Source organism: Manis javanica, chromosome 6 (assembly GCF_040802235.1).
Source record: "Manis javanica isolate MJ-LG chromosome 6, MJ_LKY, whole genome shotgun sequence".
NCBI lineage: Eukaryota > Metazoa > Chordata > Mammalia > Pholidota > Manidae > Manis > Manis javanica.
Window position 1 is genome coordinate 22,162,651 of NC_133161.1, and position 24,566 is coordinate 22,187,216.

Consider the following 24,566-nt stretch of genomic DNA (forward strand, 5'->3'; position numbering starts at 1 on the left):
CTCTCTTCCTCATATACAAAGTATGGGGATTAAAATCAATGTTTTCAGTCTATACTCTGGAACCCTACAGGCTCCTCTAGATGGCTCAAGAGGATCATCTTAAGACTAAAGGGCGTTACCTATGCCTCTTCAATTAAACAGCACCATAAAATTTATTTTATCTGTAACTTTTGTTCTCCCCTAAAACGTAGTTTGGAGAATCAGCTCTATTTAAGAAAAAGCTTATGCACACATGGGGGTGTTAACTGGTACTACCTCTATTGTGTCTGACAATCTTTATAATAGACAAAAATATATCTACCTTTGGAAACAGAAATTCTATGTGGAAAAAAGTTTTTTAAAAAATTTTTAAGTAAAGTATTGATATATAATCTTATGAAGGTTTCACATGAACAAATTGTGGTTTCAACATTCACCCATATTATCAAGTCCTCACCCACCCACCCCATTGCAGTCACTATCAGCATAGTAAGATGCTATGGAGTCATTGTCTTCTCCCTGCTATAGCGCCCTCCCCATTACCTACCTATATTGTCTGTGCTAATTATAGTGCCCCTTAATCCCCTTCTTCCTGCCTCCACGTCCACCCTCCCCAACCCCTCCCCTTTGGTAACCGCTAGTCCCTTCTTGGAGTCTGAGAGTCTGTTGCAGTTTTGTTCTCCAGTTTTGCTTTATTTTTATACTACACAAATGAGTGAAATCATTTGGTACTTGTTTTTCTCTGCTTGGCTTATTTCAATGAGCATACCCTCTAGCTCCAGCCATGTTGTTGCAAATGGTAGAATTTGTTTTCTTTTTATGGCTGAATAATATTCCATTGTGTGTATGTACCACCTCTTCTTTATCCATTCATCTATTGGACACTTAGGTTGCTTTGATATCTTGGCTATTGTAAATAGTGCTCTGATAAACATAGGGGTGCATATGTCTTTTTGAGTCAGGAATCTTGTTTTCTTCAGGAAATTCCTAGGAGTGGAATTCCTGGGTAAAATGGTATTTCTATTTTTTGTTTTTTGAGGAACCTCCATATTGTTTTCCATAATGGTTGAACTACTTTACAATCCCACCAACAGTGTAGGAGGGTTCCCCTTTCTCCACATCCTTGCCAGCATTTTCTGTTTTTGTCTTTTGAATGTTGGCCATCCTAATTGGTATGAGATATCTCATTGTGGTTTTAATTTGCATTTCCCTGATGATTAGCAACATGGAGCACCTTTTCATGTGCCTGTTGGTCATTCAAATTTCTTCGAGGAAGTGTCTGTTTAGATCCTCTGTCCATTTTTTAATTGGGTTGTTTTTTGGGTGTTGAGGCATGTGAGTTCTTTGTATATTTTGGATGTTATCAGATAACTCATTTACGAATATATTCTCCCATATTGTAGGATGCCTTTTTGTTCTGCTGATGGTGTCCTCTGCTGTACAGAAGCTTTTTAGTTTGATGCAGTCCCATTTGTTCATTTTTGCTTTTGTTTCCCTTACCTGAGGAGATGTGTTCAGGATAAAGTTGCTCATGTTTATATTCTAGAGATTTTTGCCTATAGTTTTATGGGTCTTTGATCCATTTCGAGTTTACTTTTGTGTATGGAATTAGTCCAGTTTCATTCTTACATGTAGTTGTCCAGTTTTGCCAACAGTTGTTGAAAAGGCTGTCTTTTCCCCATTGTATATCCATGGCTCCTTCATTATATATTAATTGGCCATATATCTGTGGGTTTATATCTGGGCTCTCTATTCTGTTCCATTGATCTATGGGTCTGTTCTTGTGCCAGTACCAAATTGTTTTGATTACTGTGGCTTTGCAGTAGAGCTTGAAGTTAGGAAGCATAATCCCCCCAGCTTTGTTCTTCCTTCTCAGGACTGCTTTGGCTATTTCAGGTCTTTAATGGTTCCATATGAATTTTAGAATTATTTGCTCTAGTTTGTTGAAGAATGCTTTGGTATTTTGATAGGTATTGCACTGGATCTGTAGATTGCTTTAGGTGCTTGGAAAAATTTATTCTACAGATATTCACATATGTGTTCAACACATATAAACAAAATTACTCATTATAGCATTGTTTGTAAGAACAAAATATTGAAAACTTAAATAAATGAATAGCCAACTGGTTACATAAATTATGATACATCCATACAATGGCATATTATATAGACTTTAAAAACAAAAAATGTCTCCAAGATATATTATGTGGAAAACAAACAAGATGCAGAATGGTGCATATAGTATGCTACCTTTTGAATATTTTTTAAAGGATCTATATACACATTTGTATTTGCATATACTACTCCTGAAGGATAAGGAAGAAACTAAATATTCTGATGGCCTCTGAGGAGGGCAATCAAGTGGCTAGAGGATAAGACCTTTATTTTTGCTATATAATCTTTTCATATCTTTTGAATTTTATACCATTGCAGGTGTAAAAATCTATTAAAAATTTTAATTTAACATTCTAACAATCTATATTTTCTTCTTACATTTCTTCTAGCCCTTACATGGCTGATTATAACACACTGGCCTCCCATTAGATAATATTTCTTTCAAATAATCAGAAAAAAGAAAGTAGTTAAAGGGTAACAAGGAGGCAGCTTCCATTCAGCAAAATGGATGTGTCTACATAGGGTGAGAGTATTACATTTCATTTTGGTACTGACTCTTCCTTTAGAATGAATTTTCTTCTAACTAGAGCTCATCTTATTTTTTATTTATATCAAGAGTTGATCAAGCCAAGTCTATCAAATGAATGTCTCATCCCTAGGAACTGTGAGAAAAAACAAGATACTCATGTAAATAACAGATGACAGTGTCTATGCAGCTTAAAATTTATTTAATTTTAATAATTTTTGAATCAATAGCCACTAGCCACATGTAGCCAGTGAACACTTGAAATGTGGCTAGTCCAAATTCAAATGTACTGTCAAAACATAATACATACCAGATTTCAAAGATTAAATATTTTTAAAAGGGCAAAATATCTCACTTTATATTGACTACACGTTGAAATGGTAACATTTTGAATGTAGAAGGATACATACAATGTATTGTTAAAATTAATTTTACTTCTTTCTTTTCCTTTTTTTAAATGTGGTTACTAGAAAATTCAACCCAACTATATTTTCTCGTTAATTCAGAAATCCTGCTACATTTCTGATTAATTCATTTGCTCACACTCCACAAAAAACTATTTCAAATTTTCCCGACTTTACTCAAGCTTCTGACTCCCTTTTTCTCTTCGCCTCCTCAGCCAATGACCTGGCCTTAGAGAAAATGGAAAGGTAGCTATAATATTCCCTTCTGGTCTATTCATAATTGTATCTTCTTTGAAATAAAGCTTGTAAATAACATTGTTTTTGCCAGATTGAATAAAAACCCAGGGCTTGATAAATACTGATGGTTTTGTAGTAGTTTCGTGCAACAAAGACAACCAGATAGAAAATTCAGAGACCTGGACTCTGGTTTCAACAAAATTGCCATTTCTTTGAAAAATATTAACAATGTACCAATCAAGGCTAAAATAATTCAATGTAAAGTATCTACTTTTTTTTCTATCATAGTTTTTAGGAAGAAACAGTAATAGCTTCCCTGAAATTAACATGTTATATTAAGAATTCACTTAGCATATTTCAAACTCTATCTCAGTATCAAATAAAATGATGATTTAACTAGATTAGAAGATAAAGAGGTATACAATGATAAAATTATGTTACTGTAGGATAATAATGTAGTTTTACCAACTCTTTTTCTTCTTCTTGTCCATTAATGGTGCTCCATACCCAAGGTTCTATCATTAGTCATCCTAATTCTCCCAACAATTCTAAGTATAGCTACAATTATGATCAGGACTTTTCTGAAAGCTAGTTCTTGACTCCATCCTCCAATATCCAGGCTGACTCCAGTTCTATCTACACGACATCTTCATTTCAATGTTATATACTAACATTTCAAACACGTGAGTTCTTAGTCTGAAATACTTTAACCAAATGCCCATATTATAATTTACTCAAATAAGCATTTGGATTAAGTACTATAGAATAAGAACTCAAGTTCCATTTTTTGCCTTGTGTTAGATTTGACTAAATCATAATACCTTAGCAGAAAAGATATAAATATAAACTATGTCTGTTCCTTGTTTGTCTAATTCTGAGTTTTTACCCATTTGAAAATTGTCAAACTATAAAAGCATAAACAAGTATGTTTGAAGCACTTGCATTCTAATCTCTGCTCAAGAATATTTCATTATAATCTTCTAATTCTGGAATTATTTATAATTACAGATACAGAGACTGAGATACTATCTTTTGTTTTTTGCATTTATAGCTATCTATCTGCACTGGAGCCTTGGACAAACAATAAGTAGAGAGCTTAATGGCATTTAACAAACATTAATTTCATTTTACTTGGCCTTTCCATTAGTAAACTGTAATTGTTTACCACAGTGTTATTGTAAGAACTAATTCATATTTAAAAGGGCTCTAAAAAGTCTATTATTTGATACTCTGCAATATCTTGGCAAGGTCTCAATCTTCCTAGGGTGCCCTTCCTTTTCTTCCCAAGATTGCAACAGTCTTACTGGATTGTGACTGAATCCCAGAATACCCATCCTTTGCTCCCTGTGAACCAACAGCCCTCCTACTGAGTATCCCAGTCTTGGAGTGGAGATACATATCTATGGTGATCTCTCCTACATATTTAAGGAATAATTCTGTAATAAAAAAGAGTAAATAAAACCATAAAATCTACAAAGTAGGTTTTAAGTCAAAAGAGTCTTAACTACTTAACCTGATGCTCTTGAAAAAAAAGTGTTGCTTTAGAACTGCCAAGCATCACCATGTTGATATATATTACACACTGTTCTTGTTGTTACTGTCTAGCCAGAGCCTGAAAACCCATGGGATCTTTCCAAAGCCTTAATTATCAGTGCCATCTGACAGAGACTCTAACTCAGAATGTTATTTAAGAGCTAAAAAGTTAATACTATAGTTTTCTTGTGTGTGACTGTATCAAGGGTTACTTTCATTTAAGGGATAGAGGTAGTTGAGCTGACAAAGGGAGAGAACTATGTTAGAAATCAGGGCTCAGTTCTATAATCACAAACATTTATTAAGTACTATTATGTGCTAGCATTAAATTGTGAAAGATCTACCAAATGCAAGCCAAATACTTAATGAACAAAAAGTCAGCTAACCAAATAAAAGACACTACCCCTCAAAGGAAGCAGAAAAAAAATCTCAATGATTTCTGGGACAACCAAAAGATCCGAAAGACCATAAGATTTATAAACCACTATGATAACTCAGTAGGCAGTGTGACAGGAAAAAGAATTTAAGATTAGTTGTGCAAAGTAACAGGTGTACTCAAACTGGAAATAACTATTTTTGGTTATCATTTTTATCAAGCTATGAAAGTTATCATCATTATTAATGGGGTTTAGGACACACTGCCCTAAAATATGGCATCTTGGCATATTGAATATTTAAGGTCTGGCTAAAGTTTCCTCCAATATTACCACATTTTGCCATAACTTTACACTCTTCATCGAAACTAATATAAAAACATTCAGGTTTAAACATTTATTTGGGTTTTAATTTCCTTATGAAAACTCTCATCTCATGTAAACCCTGTATTAAATAACTCTGAATGCTTTTCTTGTTATTCTGTCTTCTGTCAGTCTAATTTTCAGGTCCCCAGACAGAGAGCCAAGGAAAAAGAAATTTTTCTCCTCTATAGTTTTGGCGACACAAAGACACTACCAGGACACCCACCTGAAAGCTATAGGGAAAAATCCTGGGACAACTGACAAAGGCAAGGAAAGGTAAGAATTCTTACCAAAGTCAGTCTCAGGAATTTGGTTTTGGATACTCATAGGTTTTTTTTTATCCTTGGTGTCCCAGAAAAATCATTATTTTCCTGTATCTATTTTTTCTTACTTTTTAAAAATCCAAATTAGTGTCTGGCAGATGGATGAGGTCACCTGCTTAATGACTGCTAAAGCTTTTTTAATCAGTATTTGTGGAGAAGACTTTTAAGATTTTCTTTTGTCCATGATAAATGATCTTAACTCTTCTTATATCAATACTGGCAGTAAGGGTTATTGCCAATGGGTATATAAGTACGCTACAAGTACATGCCTGTGCAGTAGCCTCAGTATTACCTCATTGCACATATATAATGGGTGAGATTAGGATCAGGTGAGAATCCTGTCCATGGAATTTCCATTTTTCTTACAATATCTAAAAGGATTTTTACAGGGCACTCAACCCAAACAAATGTAGCTATGGTTAGATCAGATTGAAAAGGGGAAAAAAAGAAAAAAGAAAAGAGAGAGACACAGAATGCCTTGGCTGGTCTGAAGGGGAAAACCACCAAACAAACAACTCTCTAAACAAGATTAGGAGGCAAGATCAGATTTAGGGAAGGCTTTAGATTTATGTTAACATGGTAAACCAGAAAACAGTTTTGGTAAAATCTGAGAAAATGTACAGGCCTCCCCATGCTAACCCCTTGCAAATGTATTTTGGACTCCCAGAGCAAAGAATTCACTGGACTACTTTGCACTTTAAAAAAGAGAGAGAAAGCATATTAAGAGAGAAACTTATATAATAACCACCCTAGATTTCTGATAATAAGCATATATGTCCCTGAATTCTAACTTGGAGAAAACTTAAATCCTTCCTCTGTGCCTTTGAGATATAAATTCACTACCCTATCTTCTATAGAACCTGAGAGCCATCTCTTTGAAATGCAAACTTCCAAAGAGATCATTCTTGCCTCCTAACCCAAAGGGGAAAAAAATTAAAGTGGAATTTTGGAAACAAAGTGACTTGTTTCCAGAGTCCCTGTCCCAGAATTTAGCCCAAAGCCTCTAAAAGAGCATTTATCATGGACAAAAGAAAATCTTAAAAAAGTCTTCTCCACAAACATTGGTTAATAAAGTTTTAGCAATCATTAAGCAGGTGACCTCGTTCCATCTGCCAGGAAAGTAAGATTAAAAATGAGAATCAACTCTTACGTAAGTTATGTATTTATACCTAACTCACTACTAAGATTTAGAATGAAAGCTACAAGATCTCTTTTGCATGTCTGTATGTTCATGTATATACATGTATGCATGTTATGTATACATGTTATTTTTCTATCTCCTGATGGTATTACCAAATTAATTTATAAAATCCTTTAAAGGAGTTCTATTCAAACTAGCCTAGAGATAAATAATTGCTTACATAAATTAAATATTCCTAAAACTCACAGAAATATGGAAACTAATCCAATGTTCAAGTTCATGTGATATGGGATAATATTTGGTTAAAAAAAAAGGCTAGTTTAATATTCTGGTTTTAAATAAAACTAGATAAAACAGGTATACCTTCAGAGTTGTCAGCATTAAATATAATGCAGATATACAATTTTTCTAACTAGTTTTACTAGTCAACAGCTTATGTTATCTCTACTAGATGTTTAGAATTATAAGACAATTCAACCTAAGAAGAAAATGTACAATAAAAATGAATTTCTTGACGTATGTCTAGTAGTTTTAACAAGAAAGGTCAAATGTTTATCTTTTTAGGTTTTTTGTTTCTGTGATTCTTTTTTGATAACTGCCTTATTTTTGTCAACAAGAAAATAATAACTTGTGATGATGGCTAACTTTAATGTCTCATGAAATTTTGTTTAAATATTTCATAATTTTAAAATTATTATTAAAATAAGTAAGCATACCTGTTAGAAGTAAATTAAATAGATCTAAGTGGGATAAAAGTTTATAAGTGAACTTTTCAGGATGTTTTATATGTCAATTTAAAAAAGTTTCCAAAATTGTTTTGACAACTTGAAACCTTAAAGCTATACTAAGTTAAGTTAAATAATGGATATTAACTGAATATCCAACTCCAGCTCCAAGTAAGATAAAATACCAAAACATGTAATTGCTGAACGAACATAAGTTTAAATTTATTTACTTTTGGCTTTTTTTTCCTTTCCTTTTTTTTTTTCCTTCTTTTTTTCACTCCTACTTTCGGCTTCTTAATTTTTACAGAGAGACAAAAGACATTTTGTCTGTTAGTAAACAAGTCCTTTGTCACACTGAAATATTGTACTATGAGAAAACAGTATGTACCTATAAGAATGCAAGATGGTATATTCATAGACTTTGCTAGTCTGCTCTAGAATGCTGGTATGTAACAGACAATTAGCAATTATTTATTCCTAGTTTTCTCAGTAAAAGGAAGGTTACTAATGGTTAAAAGTTATAATGAATATATGTGAATGAAACTACTAGGAATAATAAGAATTAAAAGAAACCTCTGGTGTGCAAAGTATGCAAGGAAAATAAGATGTGTTTTTGATAAGGACAGGACAGTAATTCTGTCCTAAAGTAGAATGCCTGGTTGTTCTAAAATAAGAAATGGAAACTAAAAAACAAAATGGATATAGAAAAATACTATAGAAGGTTTGTGAAAAAGGAATTTTATGTGCTCCAATTGGTAACATTGAATGGATTTATTTTTAAGTTAAAAACAATGATGAGCCTTAATATCAAAAGTGTACTGATATAAAACTAGAATGACAATGGATACTGGTCTGCTCCTATTAAGAAACTGTGAAAGTGTTTTTCTTCACCTTTAATAAGTAATAAACCTAGGAAACAAAAGATTTTTTATCTTGCCAAAATAATCTCTGTACTACATTATGTCTTTATCATTTCTTTCTTTGATTACTTCAAAAATTTTTTTGAGTTTTCCCAGTATTAAAGGGGCTAAAGAATTTTTTTATAGCTATGTTACTTCCTGACCTCAAGACAGGGAACAGTTTCTAAAAACAAGATTCAGAAAGGATAAATTACATAGAGAAAAAAATTGATTAACTTTACATTACAAATTTTAACATCTGTATGAAAGTCATAATAAGCAAAAAAGGCCACAAACCAGAAGATATTTGCAACATATATATCCAATGAAGGATTAGAACCAGTATAAAGTACTTTTATAAATCAGTAAGAAAAGCCAGTAAGATCTTAACAGAAAAATGGAAAAGGATATGAATATAGATGACATTTTACAAAGAAGGAAACCCAAATGGACTACAAACACTAAAAAAGATTTGGTCTCACTAATAAGAAATGAAAAAAAACAAGAGATACCATTTTACAACTACCAGACTGACAAAACTTTAATGACAACACCATGTATTAGTAAGGATTCAGAAAACGGGAATAAAACCAGTCCAGAAAGCAATTTGGGAGTGTCTGGAAAAGTTGTTATACCTTAAGCAGTTTTTCTTAGGAGGAATATATCCTAGAGAATATGATTAAGGATATTCATTCCAGGAAAAAAAAAAGGAAACATTGATAGGGAATGGGTAAACTGTGGTACATTTATACAATGCAGTATTACACAGTAGTTAAAATGAATCAACTAGAAAATCTACATATGTCAGAATGGTTAAAACTCAAAGTTGAATGAAAAAGTAGGTTGCAGCATAGTATCTACTCTATAATACCATTTATGTTGATAAACACACAAAACAATGCTATATATTATTTAGTGATATACAGTTGATACTGATAAACAATATATAGAAATATTAAAACATGAAGGGGAATTATAAACAGCAAAGTCTGGACAGCAGTTACCTCTGTGATAGGGAGAGAAGGGAAGAAAGGAAATAAATGGGAGTCTTCAATTTTATCTACAAAAACACTAACATTTGTTAAATTGGGGAATACAATTTTCTCAGTGCTCTTCCAAAAGTTGAAAAAAAAATTTTTTTAACAGGCTTTGGTCAAATAAATACATATACAAGTACCAGACAGCAAAAGAAAAATCATTATCTCTCTCTCTGTAACTTACAATTGTAAAACTATTCTAATGTCTCTTTGGTGCCTAACTCCCTTAGCTTGATAGAAATTTTCAGGTATTTAGGCACAAGCATGTTGTACGTGTCAAGTCTCCTTTTCCCTAACAAGGTACTTCTCACAAGGTGCTGAGGAACTAAAAAAATCTGGTTATGTAGATACCAGTGACCTATCAACCAACACAATTAATATTCCATTGCCAACCCACCTCGGTATAATTTAAAATCTTTTAACTTACAACTAAATTATTCTCTGAGTCATTATAGGTCTATGCAAACCTATACTATGAATGACCCAACAGGTAAAAAAAAACCAAAATTACATCTCTTCTTAGTTACATAATTTTCCCTCTCCACCCTACGTTCTTCAGTCCTATACTCAGTACAAGTTCTCCACATAGGTGGAGTATTTCTGGATCTTCCAATTTTAGGAAGATTTGTGACTCAGCACTGAGGGAGTGTGTTCATTAGTGCCAAGGGGAACTTCATGGAACTCTGCTCAATCAGCAATTTAGGATGTAAGTTCCTGAAACAAAGTAAGAGGAGAATTGACTTTCCAACCAAGCATGATGAGTACATCAAACTCAAAATGATGCCCAAGAACAAACAGTTCCAGAAACAGGGATTCAAATAAAATTGGTTTTGTAGCATTTATTGTTCTGCAGACCCAATGGCAACCCATCTGTTTTTGCTTCATTTTCTGGCTTGGTTAAAAGTACCTTAGAGAGTATACTTGTCCCTTCTCTTCAAAATAACAATGGAGAACACTACTACTCAAGTCCTATGAAAATCTGAGTTTTTACCATTACTTGTTAGGTGTCTCTGTGTGTGTATCTCTGTGGGGGGTGGGGGGGAAGATCCTCTGTTTTTGTGTATGGGTGGGCCTCAGGGTGTATATGAGTCTGTGTGGGGTGTCTGTGTGGGTACACGTAGGAGATTCTCTGTAGAGATGTGGGGTTCTCTATGCGGGTGTGGGTCTCTGTATGGGAAGGGTCTGGGTAGAGGAGTCTTAAAGGGTTCTGCTGTATGTGGGGGATCTGTGTGTGTATATTGGTGCCACTGGTAACTCTCTGTTTCTGTTTCTATCAAGTATTTTACTACAAGTCTTATAAGGGTTGTAACTTTCTGCCATTCCACAAAACCCTAACATGATTTTCTTGCCTCTCTACCCTGTGGTTTCATAAGAGAGAAACATGAATTAAGACCAACTGCTAAACTGACATTACTCAACAACGAGTGAAAAACTGAGGTTCTGGTGGGTATACACTAGTGCAGAATCAAAGCTGCCAAGGGCAGATATTTCTAACAAGCTCCAAGGTGATGTCAATGCTTCTGGACCAGTTTGAGGAGCAAAGATCTAAAGGATTCCAAACTTAATAAACTTCTTCTAACTATAATTAGACTTCTCAGGTAGATTTTCCAGAGTATCCTCTAACTGACACATATGTAAGATCAGCTTGAATGTTATACATACGACCATAAAGTAGAAGTTACCATTTTAAATATGAGTCTCTTGTGAATTCAGTTTGAAGGAGACAGTCCTAAAAGGTGAATGACCTCTAAGTGTACTAAAAAGGTGAATTCCTGGACTTATAAAGCTGGAATAGAGAAACCTCATAAAGGTTCTCCTACACTGTGAAACTTCTTGGATAGACAACCAACTAGTTTCCGTAGGGTAAAACACATTGAATTCAATGCTGATCTCTTCAAATACAGTAATTCCTGCTTCCAGCATTGCTGATCTCCAGCTATACTGTTTATTTTCATATCTACATTCCCTACCTCTCCTTGAGGAAAAAAGTGGTATTTTGATGATTTAATAATCTTACCACTTAGCAGTGTGTATCACAAACATATAACTGGTTTTTGCACAAAAGCTCACGTGTTAGGGGAGATAATTAGACAAATTTCTAGAAGTAGATAAGTTCCTTCTCTAATAATCTAATACAGTCCAGCATAGGCCCTAAAAAAGAAATAGCATTAGACCAATTATCTTTTCTTCCTTATAGGGACAATAGACATGAATGTAGCAAAAAATTCCTATTCCATTTTTGTCTCCCAAAACAGAACAACCCAAGACTAGGCTTAGTCAAACTTAATCCAGCAGTTTTATTGAAGAAGACACTTTATTCACCTGCCAGGAAAAGAGGCCCTGGAGCAGGCAATGGTAGGCAACTTTTAAAGGTAGATGCATACAATTATCTAATCTTGGCAAAAATTTTTCTTCCTACAGTCTCATCATACATACTCAATTTCTGGCAATGCCTTTAAAAAAAAACATGTTATCATTTTGAAAGCAGAACACATTGTATTACATTTTTCCAGCTTGGTGTAACTGCAGAAAGTAAGTCCTTTGTAAACCATTGCTATATAGGATATGTATTTGATATATCACTGAGGCTCCAATTTCTATCAAAACATAACCTATATCCACTAAACAATAATAACTGTTTATATAAATAAATAAAACTTTCTTAAAAAGTGCTTCTATGAATAACTTATTATAAGCACTAAGCTAGTACTACCACGATAGCAATTTTTACTGTCATTCTTGAGTTAAATAGACACAATCTTCAGTCAAAAGTTACTTCTACACGTCCATCTAAAAGTAAAGAAAGAAAAACAGTTAAGAAGGACAAGTTAAAGAAAAAGAAACAAAGAACAAACCCAAAAAAGTAAAATGTTTAATTTTATTTGGGGACAAATAAAGCTCTCTTATATTACAAATAGTATGTATCTTACATTACAAACAAAAATTAATTCCAGATGAAAACCAAAATAAATACAACCATAAAACATTAAAGAAAATATAAAAGAATTTGTTTATAAACCTGGTTAGGAATAGCCATTCTAAGACACATAGTGTTGAAGCCATAAATGAAAACACTGGCTAATCTAAATACATAAAAACTTTAAAAATCATAAACAAAGTTACAAGTCAACAAAAATAGAGTAGGGAAAAATATTTACAACATATACACAAAGAATTAATATCCAGAATATATAAGGAATTCCTACAAGCCAGCATAAAAAGGACAATAGGAAGACAAAGATCTTCATCGATTTTGTTCACTGCTGTATCCCCAGCACTTGGCACACAGCAGTCACTCAATAAATATTGTCAACCAGGAAATATGCTAATAAAAACAACAATAAAAGCTTTTCCTCATACAAGATACAAAAATATCCATTACTGGTGAAGTTGGGGTGAGAGGGTTGTCTTGTTTATAATTGATATGTAAAATGATACTACATTTTTGAAGGCCACATAACATTATGTATTAAGTTTAATATGTGGATATCTTTCAACTCCAAAATTCTACTTTTAGGTATCTATCCTAGAGAAACACTTATACATGTACACAAAGAGAATGCATACAGATAGTTACTTTAGCACTGTTTATAAGGAAAAATAATTAAGATTTTAAATAAGCATCAACAGAATAATAGCTTAATAAACAACAATGGTATAGACTTTGGAAATCAATTTGGCAGTTAAGAAGATGGAGCTAGATCTATATGCACTGATATGGAAACAGCTGCAAGACAATCTGAAAAACAATGCGTATATATAGTACACTTTCATTTATGTAGAGGTTATTATAAAACTACAAATTTCTGTATGTACAAATATGAGTGCAAAGTCAGAGAAAAAGGTTAAGAAAGATCTATTATAGCAGAAGTCATTTCTGGGGAGGTGAATGAGACTGCCTGAGGCCCAATTAAGGTCTTCTGCTTTATTAGACTGAATTACTTTGTAAGAATATATTCAAGTATTATTTGTCTAATTAAAAAGTTTTTTAATGAAAAAAATAATGTAAATGCCATGTAACTGATATGAAGAAAAGAAGAAGAATGTATTTGGGGGATTAGGCAGGGAAATAAAAAGTTCCACTTTTTTGAACAAGCAGGCAGTTGTACACAAGACTGGCACTCAGAAGATGGGTCTTGGCTGAAGAAATAATCTGGGTAATCATTGGTCTGTAGATGACTGTAAAGGCATAGAAATGGTATGGATGGCTTAGGGAAAAAACATAATGGAAAGAGCAAAGGGCCCAGGTTCAAGGAGAATGAGCCAACAAAGAAAACTGAGAAGGAGCAGCTAGAGAAATAAGAGGAAAACTAGTGAACAGCAGTGTCACCGATCATGGAAGCCAAGAGAGTGTTCTGGTAAGAAACGGGTGTTGAATGCTACCAAGAGGTCTGATACGATGATGGCTGAAAAAACGGACTGCTATGTTTCACAATCTAATGGATGTTAGCAACTTCAGCAAAAGAATTTTGTTTTGGGCAGAGTTTTAGGGTAGGAGTGGGTTAAAGAGTTTGTCGAAAGAAAAAAGGCATGTATATACCATGTACTGAAAACCCCCTTAAGAAGCTTAGCTGCGAAATGGAGTAGAAAGATAGAGGACAATAGGAAAAAGGAGAAATGGGGTCAGAGGATAGGGTTTTCAAAATGGGAGAGATTGGAGCAAGTTCAAAGCCTGTAGGAAAGGCTCTAGTAGAAAGAACTAACCAAAGGAGTAAATTCTTCAGGAAAACAGGAGATTGTGATTAGAGTACCTGTTGAGAAACAGGTCTTTGATGGAATGAAGGCCACTCCCTCTACCATAAGTAACAGGAGGGAAGGAGAAAAAGATGAGCTCCCAGTACAGTAGGTTTGTAGATTTGAAAGGTATAAAAATTAAGAAATTCCCCTTTTGGCAGCTTCTGTTTTTATAACAAAGTATAAAGCAAATCACTGTTTAAAAAAACACACATGGGAGATGATAAATAAAGGTGGTATGAAATAGTTATTTTCAGTAAGCAGGAAAGTGAAGTTCCTAGAGAAATGTGTAACATCACTAGGCAATGATGATTATGCATATGAGGATAACCATTACGAATTATAATGACATAGACCTGCCTGGTTTTCTGATTTTTCTCTAGCAACCCTCAGCTCCATGGATACAGACAACTAAGAAAGCAGATGGTTAGGTTCAACCAGTGCATCACTCAGAGATCCACAAGTCAATTCTGGCTGAATTAAATAGAGAAATAATTTAAAACTAAATTCTAAACAGCTAAAAACACCACCCAAAATCGTACAGAGAATGGGTTTGGCAAAGATGTTATGACTGCTAATGCCAAGCAGGAGATACTGCAACTTGGACTACACCATTACAGTTCTGGATACCAGGTGCCATACTAACAGCTGTTGCCCTTGTAACTTGATCTTGCTGCTAGAGGTTGATGCTACATGAGAATTTACTGTTAATGGAGGGGGAAGTTGTGGAGACCATAATAGAAAGGTTTGGGGGGACTGGTGGAGCTGAGAAGATGAAGAGAATCGAAAGGGAATGAGCATTAGGAAGATAATGGATGAATGGATGTCAGGTAATTAGTTACTGAGGTAAACAGGGATGTGAGGCTGGTGGTTTAGGCCTAGCCTGGGAAGAGTGTAGATCCAGAAATCCAAAAGGTTGCAGAGTGGTCTTTGCAGCAGCCTGGGTGCAGCAGCTTAAACAGATTTCGCATGGGAGTTTGGTCAAAGAAATAGGGGTTTGGCAATGTGTCAAAGCCTCCCAAGGTTGCTCTGGGCAGTGTTTCATCTCACTAATCCCAAAGGCATTACAGATTGGCAAAACCTTGGGCAAGTTAATTACTCTCTTTGTATTTTCTCATCTGTAAAATAAAAATAATATCATCTGATAAAGTTAGGAGGATTAAATGAGATGAGAGTGATGCCTCTCAGAGAGTAAGTATTTAGTAAATGGTAGCCATGAGTGAAGAGCTACACATGAAGCGAAGAGAAGAGTTTCCAAGAAAAGATAGTCAACAGTATCAAATCTTTAGAGCAATCAAATGGGTTCACACTGGAGCACTGAAGGAGATAAATTTATAGGGAAGATGAAACCAGTATTAGTTTCAGAGTTACTTAACTTTCAATGATAGTTTTGCAGTACTCAGAGAGGCTTTAAGGAAAAGCCTCAATTATGGTCAGAGAAACTCAACTAGCAGCTCTAGAACTTCTGTACCCTTCCTTAATATAGTTTCTGAGCTAAGAACCAGGTGCCCCAAACCAATACATATTTACTAACAGGAGAAAAGAACAGGAAGTCACCTATTAACGCAGTGCCCAAGAGGGAAATGGCTAATTGTTATAGGATATAGTTAGGGAGGAGGGGACTGAAAATCAAAAACACTATACTCTTAAGCTATTTAATTTAATCAAAAGAGTTTTAGACTTAGAACTGCTATAGAAGAAATTTTAATCCACCACTTTTTCTGCTCAGCTCTTACCAAATCTCAGGCCATAGGTCATTCAGACTATAAAAGCTCTTACAAATTCCACAGAAACCTGATCAAGCTTACTAAACCTCTAATTGGTAAATGGAATTTCAGCTCGTCTAACTGTGCATACCATCTGAACAGGAAGGCAGCGCGGTGGGATCAGGGCAACTGCCAAGATCGTTCTCCTTCCATCCTCCAACCTCGGTTGTATCATCCTGAATTATTTAAACAAAAATTTCCATGGGAGAAACTGATATTCTTTAAAACTCAACTGGACAAATAGTCTGAATAAGGATTCCAACAAATCTTTTTTTTTCTTTCAATGTGGGGGAGGGAAACACTTTAAAGGACATGAAAAGATAAACTCACTCTCCCTTTTTCATGCCTATTCATTTCTTCAATTAACTAGGCACTAATGACCTAAGTGTTTTTATTCCAGACATCAAATACACAACTGCAGCTTCAGCTCTGAGCTATCTCCCAAAACAGTTATTAGTGTACAATCTTTCCCAGGTTCAAGAACAGGATTCACAAATTAAACTAATACAAAATAAGGGCTGCTCTCTCAGAAACTCAAAACTGCTAACAGAAATACATAGTTAGAACTTTACACAAGCTCAATAAATAAAAAGAAACTGCCTGTTAGTAAAGTAACAAAAACATCCACAAAAAATACACAGATTAAAATTGTATAAATCCAATCTGAGGTTGAACGCAGAAATACTTCAACTGAAAAGCAACAGTTTGGGCTTTGGAGTCAAACAGATTATAGTGAAGCCAGCTCCACATTACCCATGTGTAACCTTGAGACAAATTTCTTAATCTCTCCAATCCTCAGTTTCCTCAATAAACAGGACAGACAACATTACCTATCTCTGAAAGATCTTAAAAGGATTAAATAAAACTGTATATGTAAGGCTCTACTACAATGCCTGGTATATAGCAGGATAAAAACAATATGCTTCCCCCTCTAATTTTCAAAGTTTAATTAGAGGTTGATTCATAGATAAAGTGGAACTTATCGAACAGAAAAAATCTGCTAGCTGGACAGGAAGGAGGAGCATATTCCTCAGGTATTCCAGATTTATTCATAACTTTAAAAGTATAAATTTCTCATATTATCAGTAAATTACTAATGTAAAAATGCATCATTGACCTTGAAATGCTTTTCCACACCTAAGATGCTCTTCTTCCTCCTTTACAATTCTACAATTCTTTGAGGTTCTACATTTGTACATTATTCCTTTTTTCCTCTTCCTAAAGCCCTAAGTCAGACCCTCCTTTGGTTTTAGAATGACCTAAACCTTAAGTCAGACGGACATACCCTGGAATTCACTAAGAATTCTTAAAGACTTCCAGGAGAAGGTCAGAACCCAGCATCTAAGAAGTTAGAAACAATCAGTGGGAAAACAACATGGGCTTTGGAAACAGACAAAGGTTTAAAAGCTCTACCTTTGGCCCTAAATAAATGTATATAACCTTGGGTAAGGCACTTTACCTGTCTGGGCCTCATTTCCTAATCTGTAAAATGGAGATAATGCCACCTATATCTCATTGTGTTGTTCTCAGGATTAGAAATATAACTATAACAATTCCTGGCATATAAAAGGGGCAATTAAAGGTAATTGTTATTAAGGTCAACCTGCCAATTGCCTTACTGAACATTTTGCAAGGTTCAGTGCTTTCCTACCTGGCAAAAGGAGTCATACTGCTCCCACATTCCCATGCCTATATCCAAAAGGTTCCAGTTTAGTAATCTATAATTAACCAGATCAACAGCTTAAAGAATTCAGGACAAGAAAGCACTAACATGGCTCAACTCATTCTCTGCTGACAGCAACAAAGCCAATACAGGGAGGATATATTTGCCAAAAAAGAATTTGTTTGAACATGGTCATTACTTACACTGATGGAAGCACTAACTAGTTATGGTTCTTGGACTCACAGCCTTACGGTCACAAAGTTTTTTAACTTTTCTGAATAAATTCTATCCTGCTTTGTTTTCCCTGCTATGACATTCATATTACTCCATTATCAAGAACACAGAGAAGAAATCCTCTCAACTATTACTACTGCATTCACTATGGAATTTATCTTCCTATTTCACAAATCACTCAGAGATTTTTGGTTTGTTGGGTTCACTTGATGTGAGCTTAGACGACGAAAGATATTACATACAATATATGATAGCCAAAAGGACAAAATCTGAAGCCCATAGCACCGCAAGTTACAATATGGAGGCAGATACCAAGGATAAGATGTGATTAAGTAACCTGCACACCCTATGTTCACTCTTATTAACTACTGCACTTGGGAATTCTGGTTCTTGTAAAAAGCTTATTTTCCTTATGTGGCTGAGAAGAGTAACAACACTAAAAAAAACCCCTGATGAATGGAGCACTGGAAACCATCAATGGAAATATGAATTAAGATAATAAGCTTGTATGTGAGTTACAAAATAAAGGCAACAGTCACGAATAACACAGCCAGGGGCAGCCATTTCAATCGCCAGTATCCCCAGTCCTTCCCCACACTGTAATGAAAGTAGAAGGGAGTCAAGGTCAGAATGACTATTTAAATTAGACAGATATCTAAGAATCAAGAAAAGCTGAACAAATCAAAATGTCACATTGCAGTCCCTTGGTGAGGTGACTTTCAACTTGGGAAAGAAAGGCAGTCTCATGCACTAATTTCAATTTAGCCAATTCAACATCAAGAAAGTTAGAGGTTCCATCCCCAGAAAGGAACTGAACAATTGCTTCAGTTGTGTCATACAGCTGCATCCTTGCCCAGAGCTTCACCTGCTTAAGAAGTTGTTTTTTGATTGCAATTAACATTGTAAGGCAAGCTGGGCCCTGTCTTCCATAGCCTTGAGGCAGCTGAGTAAATCTAGATTCATGGAACCTACATTTTGATACTGGGAAAACAGGAAGAAGGTGGTTCAGCAACAAGGAAAATAGCCAAGAAGGACATCTAGATTTAAGAAAAACAGACTGACATGCTGGCTTTTGATTTTTTAACTTCTTTATATAGAATCTATTGAATTGTGTATACCTTTCAAAGGAGGTCATGGTAGCATACACTTAAGCTATGATGGGAAGAGAAATAAAATCAATTCTAATAATAATCACTATCACTTCTTAAGCTCCTATATGTGCCAAATTCATTTCCAGACTCATAACTAACTAAAGCCCTATACAAATCCTCCATTCTTCAATTGTATTAGTATCTTTATTTTATAGAAGAGGAAACAGATTTAGATAATTTGGATGATACCCAAAAGCTAGTAAGTAGGGGTAAAGGATATGAAATGAAGCCAGGTCTGCCTGACTGTAAATCCTTTTCTTAAAAGCAAAGTGTTAAACATTTACTCTCAAGAGATCTAATCAAATTACAGATTTTACACAAAAAGACCCTTAATCACAGGAAAAAGATGTGGCTACAGTTATAAGTTATAAGCAACTCAAAACTAATCAGAAATACCTTTCAGATTTCCAGACTCATAATTAAGTACTACCAGCCCTGGTGCCCATCCCATGTTGCCCCTTTCCTCCTAGAGGAGTTTCATACTGCGAATGACAAGGATACTGTCCTAAAGCGTCATTAAATAAATTCCTCCAGTCTTGCCTCTGACATAGTTTATCACCTATAATTGGATAATTAGAACAAAAGGGTCATCTGTTTTATACCTTAATCATGAGGCTAACAAAAGTTAGCTGGATCCAAGGTTCCAGTTCAGCTGAATCTTGCAGAGTGAAGCCAATGCAGACTTCACATCACTTTATTGCTGTTCTGATAGAGCAATTATAAATCATTCACTATAATAAAAAAAACAAATCACTGTGTTCATACTGCACCTCAAAAAGCAGAGCCATAATCCCTTTTTATATGACCCACACCTCTGTTTTTTCCAGTATCTGCCCCCATTTTCTGGACTAATTTAGCCTTATGAGAGAAAGCAACCACATCTCGGATAGCCATTGTAGGCTAACAGGGGAGTATTTATTATACATCTAGGCACACTTACTCCTTGGTGTTCTGAGGCTAATGCCTCTTCAAAACTATGTCTGAAAGAACCTGACAGCTGAGAAAGAAAACCCCACAATGATCGCCTTTCCCAAAAGTAAAAGCATTTCTTCTTAGCACTTTCAGATCATAATAAAGGAACCAATAAAAGATTCTCTTCATACAAAGGCTAGTAATCCTGGAGGCCAGCTACTGAGCAGAGGGAACAAACCTTTGAAAAGAGTTAAGAGAATCTCTCCATTATCCTTCTACATTCGGAGAAGATGCAAGAATATTGCAGTATCTGGAATGAAGGTAGAGAACATCACCACTGCTCTACGGAAGCGGCTGGCCACAGAAAAGCAGAAAGTCATAATTTGTACAGAAACCAGACAACTGAGGATTTCAACGCGAGCTAACTACTGCTTGCTTACTCGTTCTCTAAACGGAAAAGATCTTTCCACTCTTATTGCTGGGTGAACTCTGATAAGCGGTAAGGTTTTTCTTGTCTGTAAAATAACACACGGGAGCACACCGGGGTGCGGGCGGGGTAAGGTGCCACTCCTGTCTATTCCAAGTAGTAGCGGAAAACGCTACGTCCATGTTATGCATCAAAGTACGTGCCACCTGGAGTCTTCGCTCCCCAGCCCTGGGGACTGCGTGGGGGCATCCCTGAGAGAGTGGATCTGAGGGGAAAGGGGGTCTACAAGAGTCTTCTACGATCAAAAGGGAGGGCGTGCAGGGTGTGTCGCCGGCAGGATAGGATCTACGGTTCCCCCCTCCCTCCTCAGCCCGGCCCCAATACCTTCTTGACTGTGCGCGGCGCCTCGGTGACGGTGCCGTCGGGGCTGACCAAGGCCTCGCCGCCGTCTCGGTGCCGCTGGTGTTGGTGATGAGGGTCGCTCCGCTTCATGGCCGACGCCTGAGGCACTTTCCCGGCCGCAGGACTGAGAGCGGCCGCGGGCCCCGAGCCCGGACCAGGGGCCAGGGGCCGCTCCGCGGAGGGAGCTGGAGCCTCAGGGTCCCCGCCGCCTGCAGGGGGGACCATGGCACTCACAGCCGCCGTACTCAGTCCCAGCTGCGGCTCCGCCTCGGAGGGGCTCAGGTCCTTCAACTCTACCTCAGGCACCTTCGCGGCAGCCGCTGTTGACACAACCTGCACCGACATCACCGCCTCCACTGCAACCGCAGTCTCAGACTCCAGCTCCGGCTCTGGCTCGGCCCCGCCTCCCGCCTCCCTTCTCCTTCCCTCCCCCATTCCCCCACTCCTCCCTTCCATCGCCTCCGCTCCCGCCCCCTTCCTCCGCCAGCCCGCCCGCCCGCCGGCCGGCCGGCCAGCCTGCCCAGGCCTCTCCCGCCCCAATCCGGCTCGCGCGCGAGGCCCCACGGAACCTGTAGTGCACTTGCTCCGAGCCGCACATGGCGAGAAGACGATGGGACCTCAGCCCCCGACCTACACTGCGCGCCACAGGGGCGGGGCGGTGGGGGGGGAAATCCGCTATGCCCCCTGGGAGTCGTAGTCCCTATTGCTCTGACTAGTGGGATTCTGTAATAGAGTTGGAGCTCTAGGGCCAGAGACTAGTGGAAAGGAATGAAGAGAGTATAGGTGACACGACGAAGGGCATGAGTAAGAGAAAGTCTCGAGGAGTTGCGGCTTCCGGGAAGGGAACACCAGAAACCCACGGGTTGGAAATGTCTGACCCTACCCCGATAGCGTGAATTTCCTCCTGGGGTGCACGTCTACGGTCACGTGAGCAGGCATTTAAAAGAAAGGCGGCGACGTCACGTGAAGAGAACGCCGGTCTGAGGGTTGTCGAAGTACGTTCGATTTTTTGCCTCTCTGAAATCGGGAACCCTCGCCCCCCCACCCCCACCCCTTCCCCCCCCCCCCCCCGGCAATACTCTTGAATTTTAATGGCTATGTTTTCAGAAGGAATAAAAATAGATCTTTCCCAGCTGTGGCGATTTCTGACACATCCTGGGTTGGAAATTTAAAATCAGTCTAAAAAAGAAGTTAGTTGTCACTAGGTCCAAATTTCAAGACCGAATTAAACGTTGCCTTAAGCAGGCCAAATCTTTTGACCCTATTAATTCCATTAGGGAAATAGTAAGAAATTCAGATAAATATATCAGGAAGGAAGATAATCTAAAATATGAACAGTGATTTATTTAAGTGATGGGATTCTACATAATTTTTTAAAACTATTTCAATATATTTTAAATTTTTACATGTATTTTAAAAGGTGTAAGCACAAAGATACATATCACAGTTTTATTCTGAATAACAGAAGTATCTGAATTACTTTAATGTTCAACAATAAGGGAATACTTCTGTCTTTAAAAAATTACGTTTGCCAAGAACTTTTTAAAAAATGATAAGGGGAAATAAATGTTTATGGTAAAATAATAAACTAAAAAGCAGGAGACAAAATTTCACATTCCATAAGATATTAACTATGTAAATAATATTTGAAAAATATATTAAAATGCAATTGACTTTGGGTGACAGATTATGGGGTAGACTATTTTCTATTCTCAGAGAAGCTGAGGCAAAGGATTTTTGTTTATGGTTGTTCAAAGAGTTAGTGGTAGCCCTGACAACCCCAGAAGGCCACTGCACATCTAGTCTTCGAAGTAACTTATTTTTTTCCGGGCAAGAAGAGGGAGAAATTATCTGCCTTGATCATCTTCCCTGTGCTACTGCTGTCTTGGAAATCCGTTCATCTGTGGAGTTGCCCTACCCTGGATGGAGTCTGGTATCCTGGTCTTTAAATTTGTGCCTAACACTATGTTGTGGAAGGCATATGAGCATTGCCAATTCCACAAAGCCTGCAGTTCACCAGACCCAAGGGCTTCTTAAGCTTTCTTGTCACACTCTGGCTTTCAAAATTTCCTTCCTGTTACAAAGAACCAGCCCAGAACTTCATCCTCCAGCTGTCGGAACAGAGATTAGCACCTCTATAACTGATTTCTTTCTTTCCTCTAATGCACAAAGGAGCTGCGGAACAGCCACCTGGCATGTGTCAGAGGTTGTAGACAGCAGCTGCCTACCTGGACTGCCACTAGAATTGATTACTGAAGGTAGGAATTAATTCTTCAAGTGGGATGTACATAAAGAGTTGCAAAGAAACTGGTATTCATCCTTTATTTACCCAGGCATCATCCACTGGCTGGGGCCAAACATCAGGGCACACTCTTTACCCATTATCAACTCTACCCTACGCACTTGCTGCTTCTGCCGTCTTTGTTACTCAGGGACACCAGGCACAGCTGAAGACGGAAACACCATACCAGAAACAGGATGATTAATCACAAGCTTATAAACTACTTAGTTTATGAAATATTTAGACTACTGTTCTTCTATTGCTGAGCTCATTCAGCTTCCAGGCCCTGGCTGGCAGGAATGTATTTTCCACACAGGAGATTACAAAGAACTTTTACGGTATATGATCAACCCAAGAGAAAACTTGAAGATGCTAACACTGAGAGTTCCCCGAAGGAAATAAGCCACCCAGATTACCCTCAGTGAAGATCGTGCCCAGTTCACAGAATGGTCCAAAGAACCATTTAGTGCCACCCTCTTAAGTATGAGAAGATAGACAAAGTCACCGTGATTATGAAGGAAACCTTTATTACAAAAGAGACCAAATAAGCAAGCAGAAAAAAATAAATAACTTGGAGGAAAAAGAGGCTGTGCATCAAGAAAAAATCAAGAGCAAACCAAACCCCTCCCCAAAAAAATCTATTTGTGAAGCAACATTCTGTTTCAAGAAATGAACATTTAGAAAACAAACGAGATCTTTGAAATGTAAGCATGGAGACAGAAAAATTTGGAACTCAATAAATAAGAAGAAATTAAAAATAGGAAAGATGCATTTTATCTTTGCTCAGATTGTTGGAGAATGGTGGCTTATTTAATGGTTTTTATGCTTGGGTCTAAGGCACTTTTTTTTTTCCTAAGGTATCTTTGATATACAATCATATGCTCAGGTTTCATATGAGCAACATTGTGGTTACTATATTCCCCCTATTATCAAGTCCCCACCACATACTCCATTACAGTCACTGTCCATCAGCGTAGTAAGATGCTATAAAGTCACTACTTATCTTCTCCGTCTAAGGCACTTTTTAACATAATTGATGCAATACATTGGGAAGCTACAGTTTTCTGGAAAAATCGATCACTTAGGAACTGTTTTTCAGATCTTGAATAAGTTTTTCTTTAAATTTCAAAAAAAGAAAGAAAGAAGGAAGAAAAAAAAAAGAAAAGGAATTAGAGGGCCAGTCCAGGAAGTCCAACATCTGAATAATAAAAGTGCCAGAAAGAGATAACAAAGAAACTGGAATGGTGGGGGGGAAGGGGGACTTATTAAAGAATTAATTCAAAATATTTCCCAAAAATGAAAGATGAGAATTTCCAAAGCAAAAGGAGCCTCTAGGTGCC

At 36.7% G+C, this 24,566-nt stretch overlaps 1 protein-coding gene across 3 annotated transcripts in view; it reads right to left on the minus strand.

Moving 5' to 3' along the window:
- AHCYL2 (adenosylhomocysteinase like 2) overlaps positions 1-21,361 on the minus strand; it is a 194,582-nt gene extending 173,221 nt beyond the window's left edge. For 2 of the 3 annotated variants that reach the window (XM_037019462.2, XM_037019461.2), the window contains exon 1: positions 20,928-21,361. In XM_037019462.2, coding sequence (XP_036875357.1) covers positions 20,928-21,290 — 363 coding nt within the window. In that variant the 5' untranslated portion in view covers positions 21,291-21,361. The remainder of the gene's footprint in view (positions 1-20,927) is intronic. The other variant, XM_073238473.1, reaches the window with a different exon arrangement.
- Between the last annotated feature and the right edge of the window lie 3,205 nt (positions 21,362-24,566).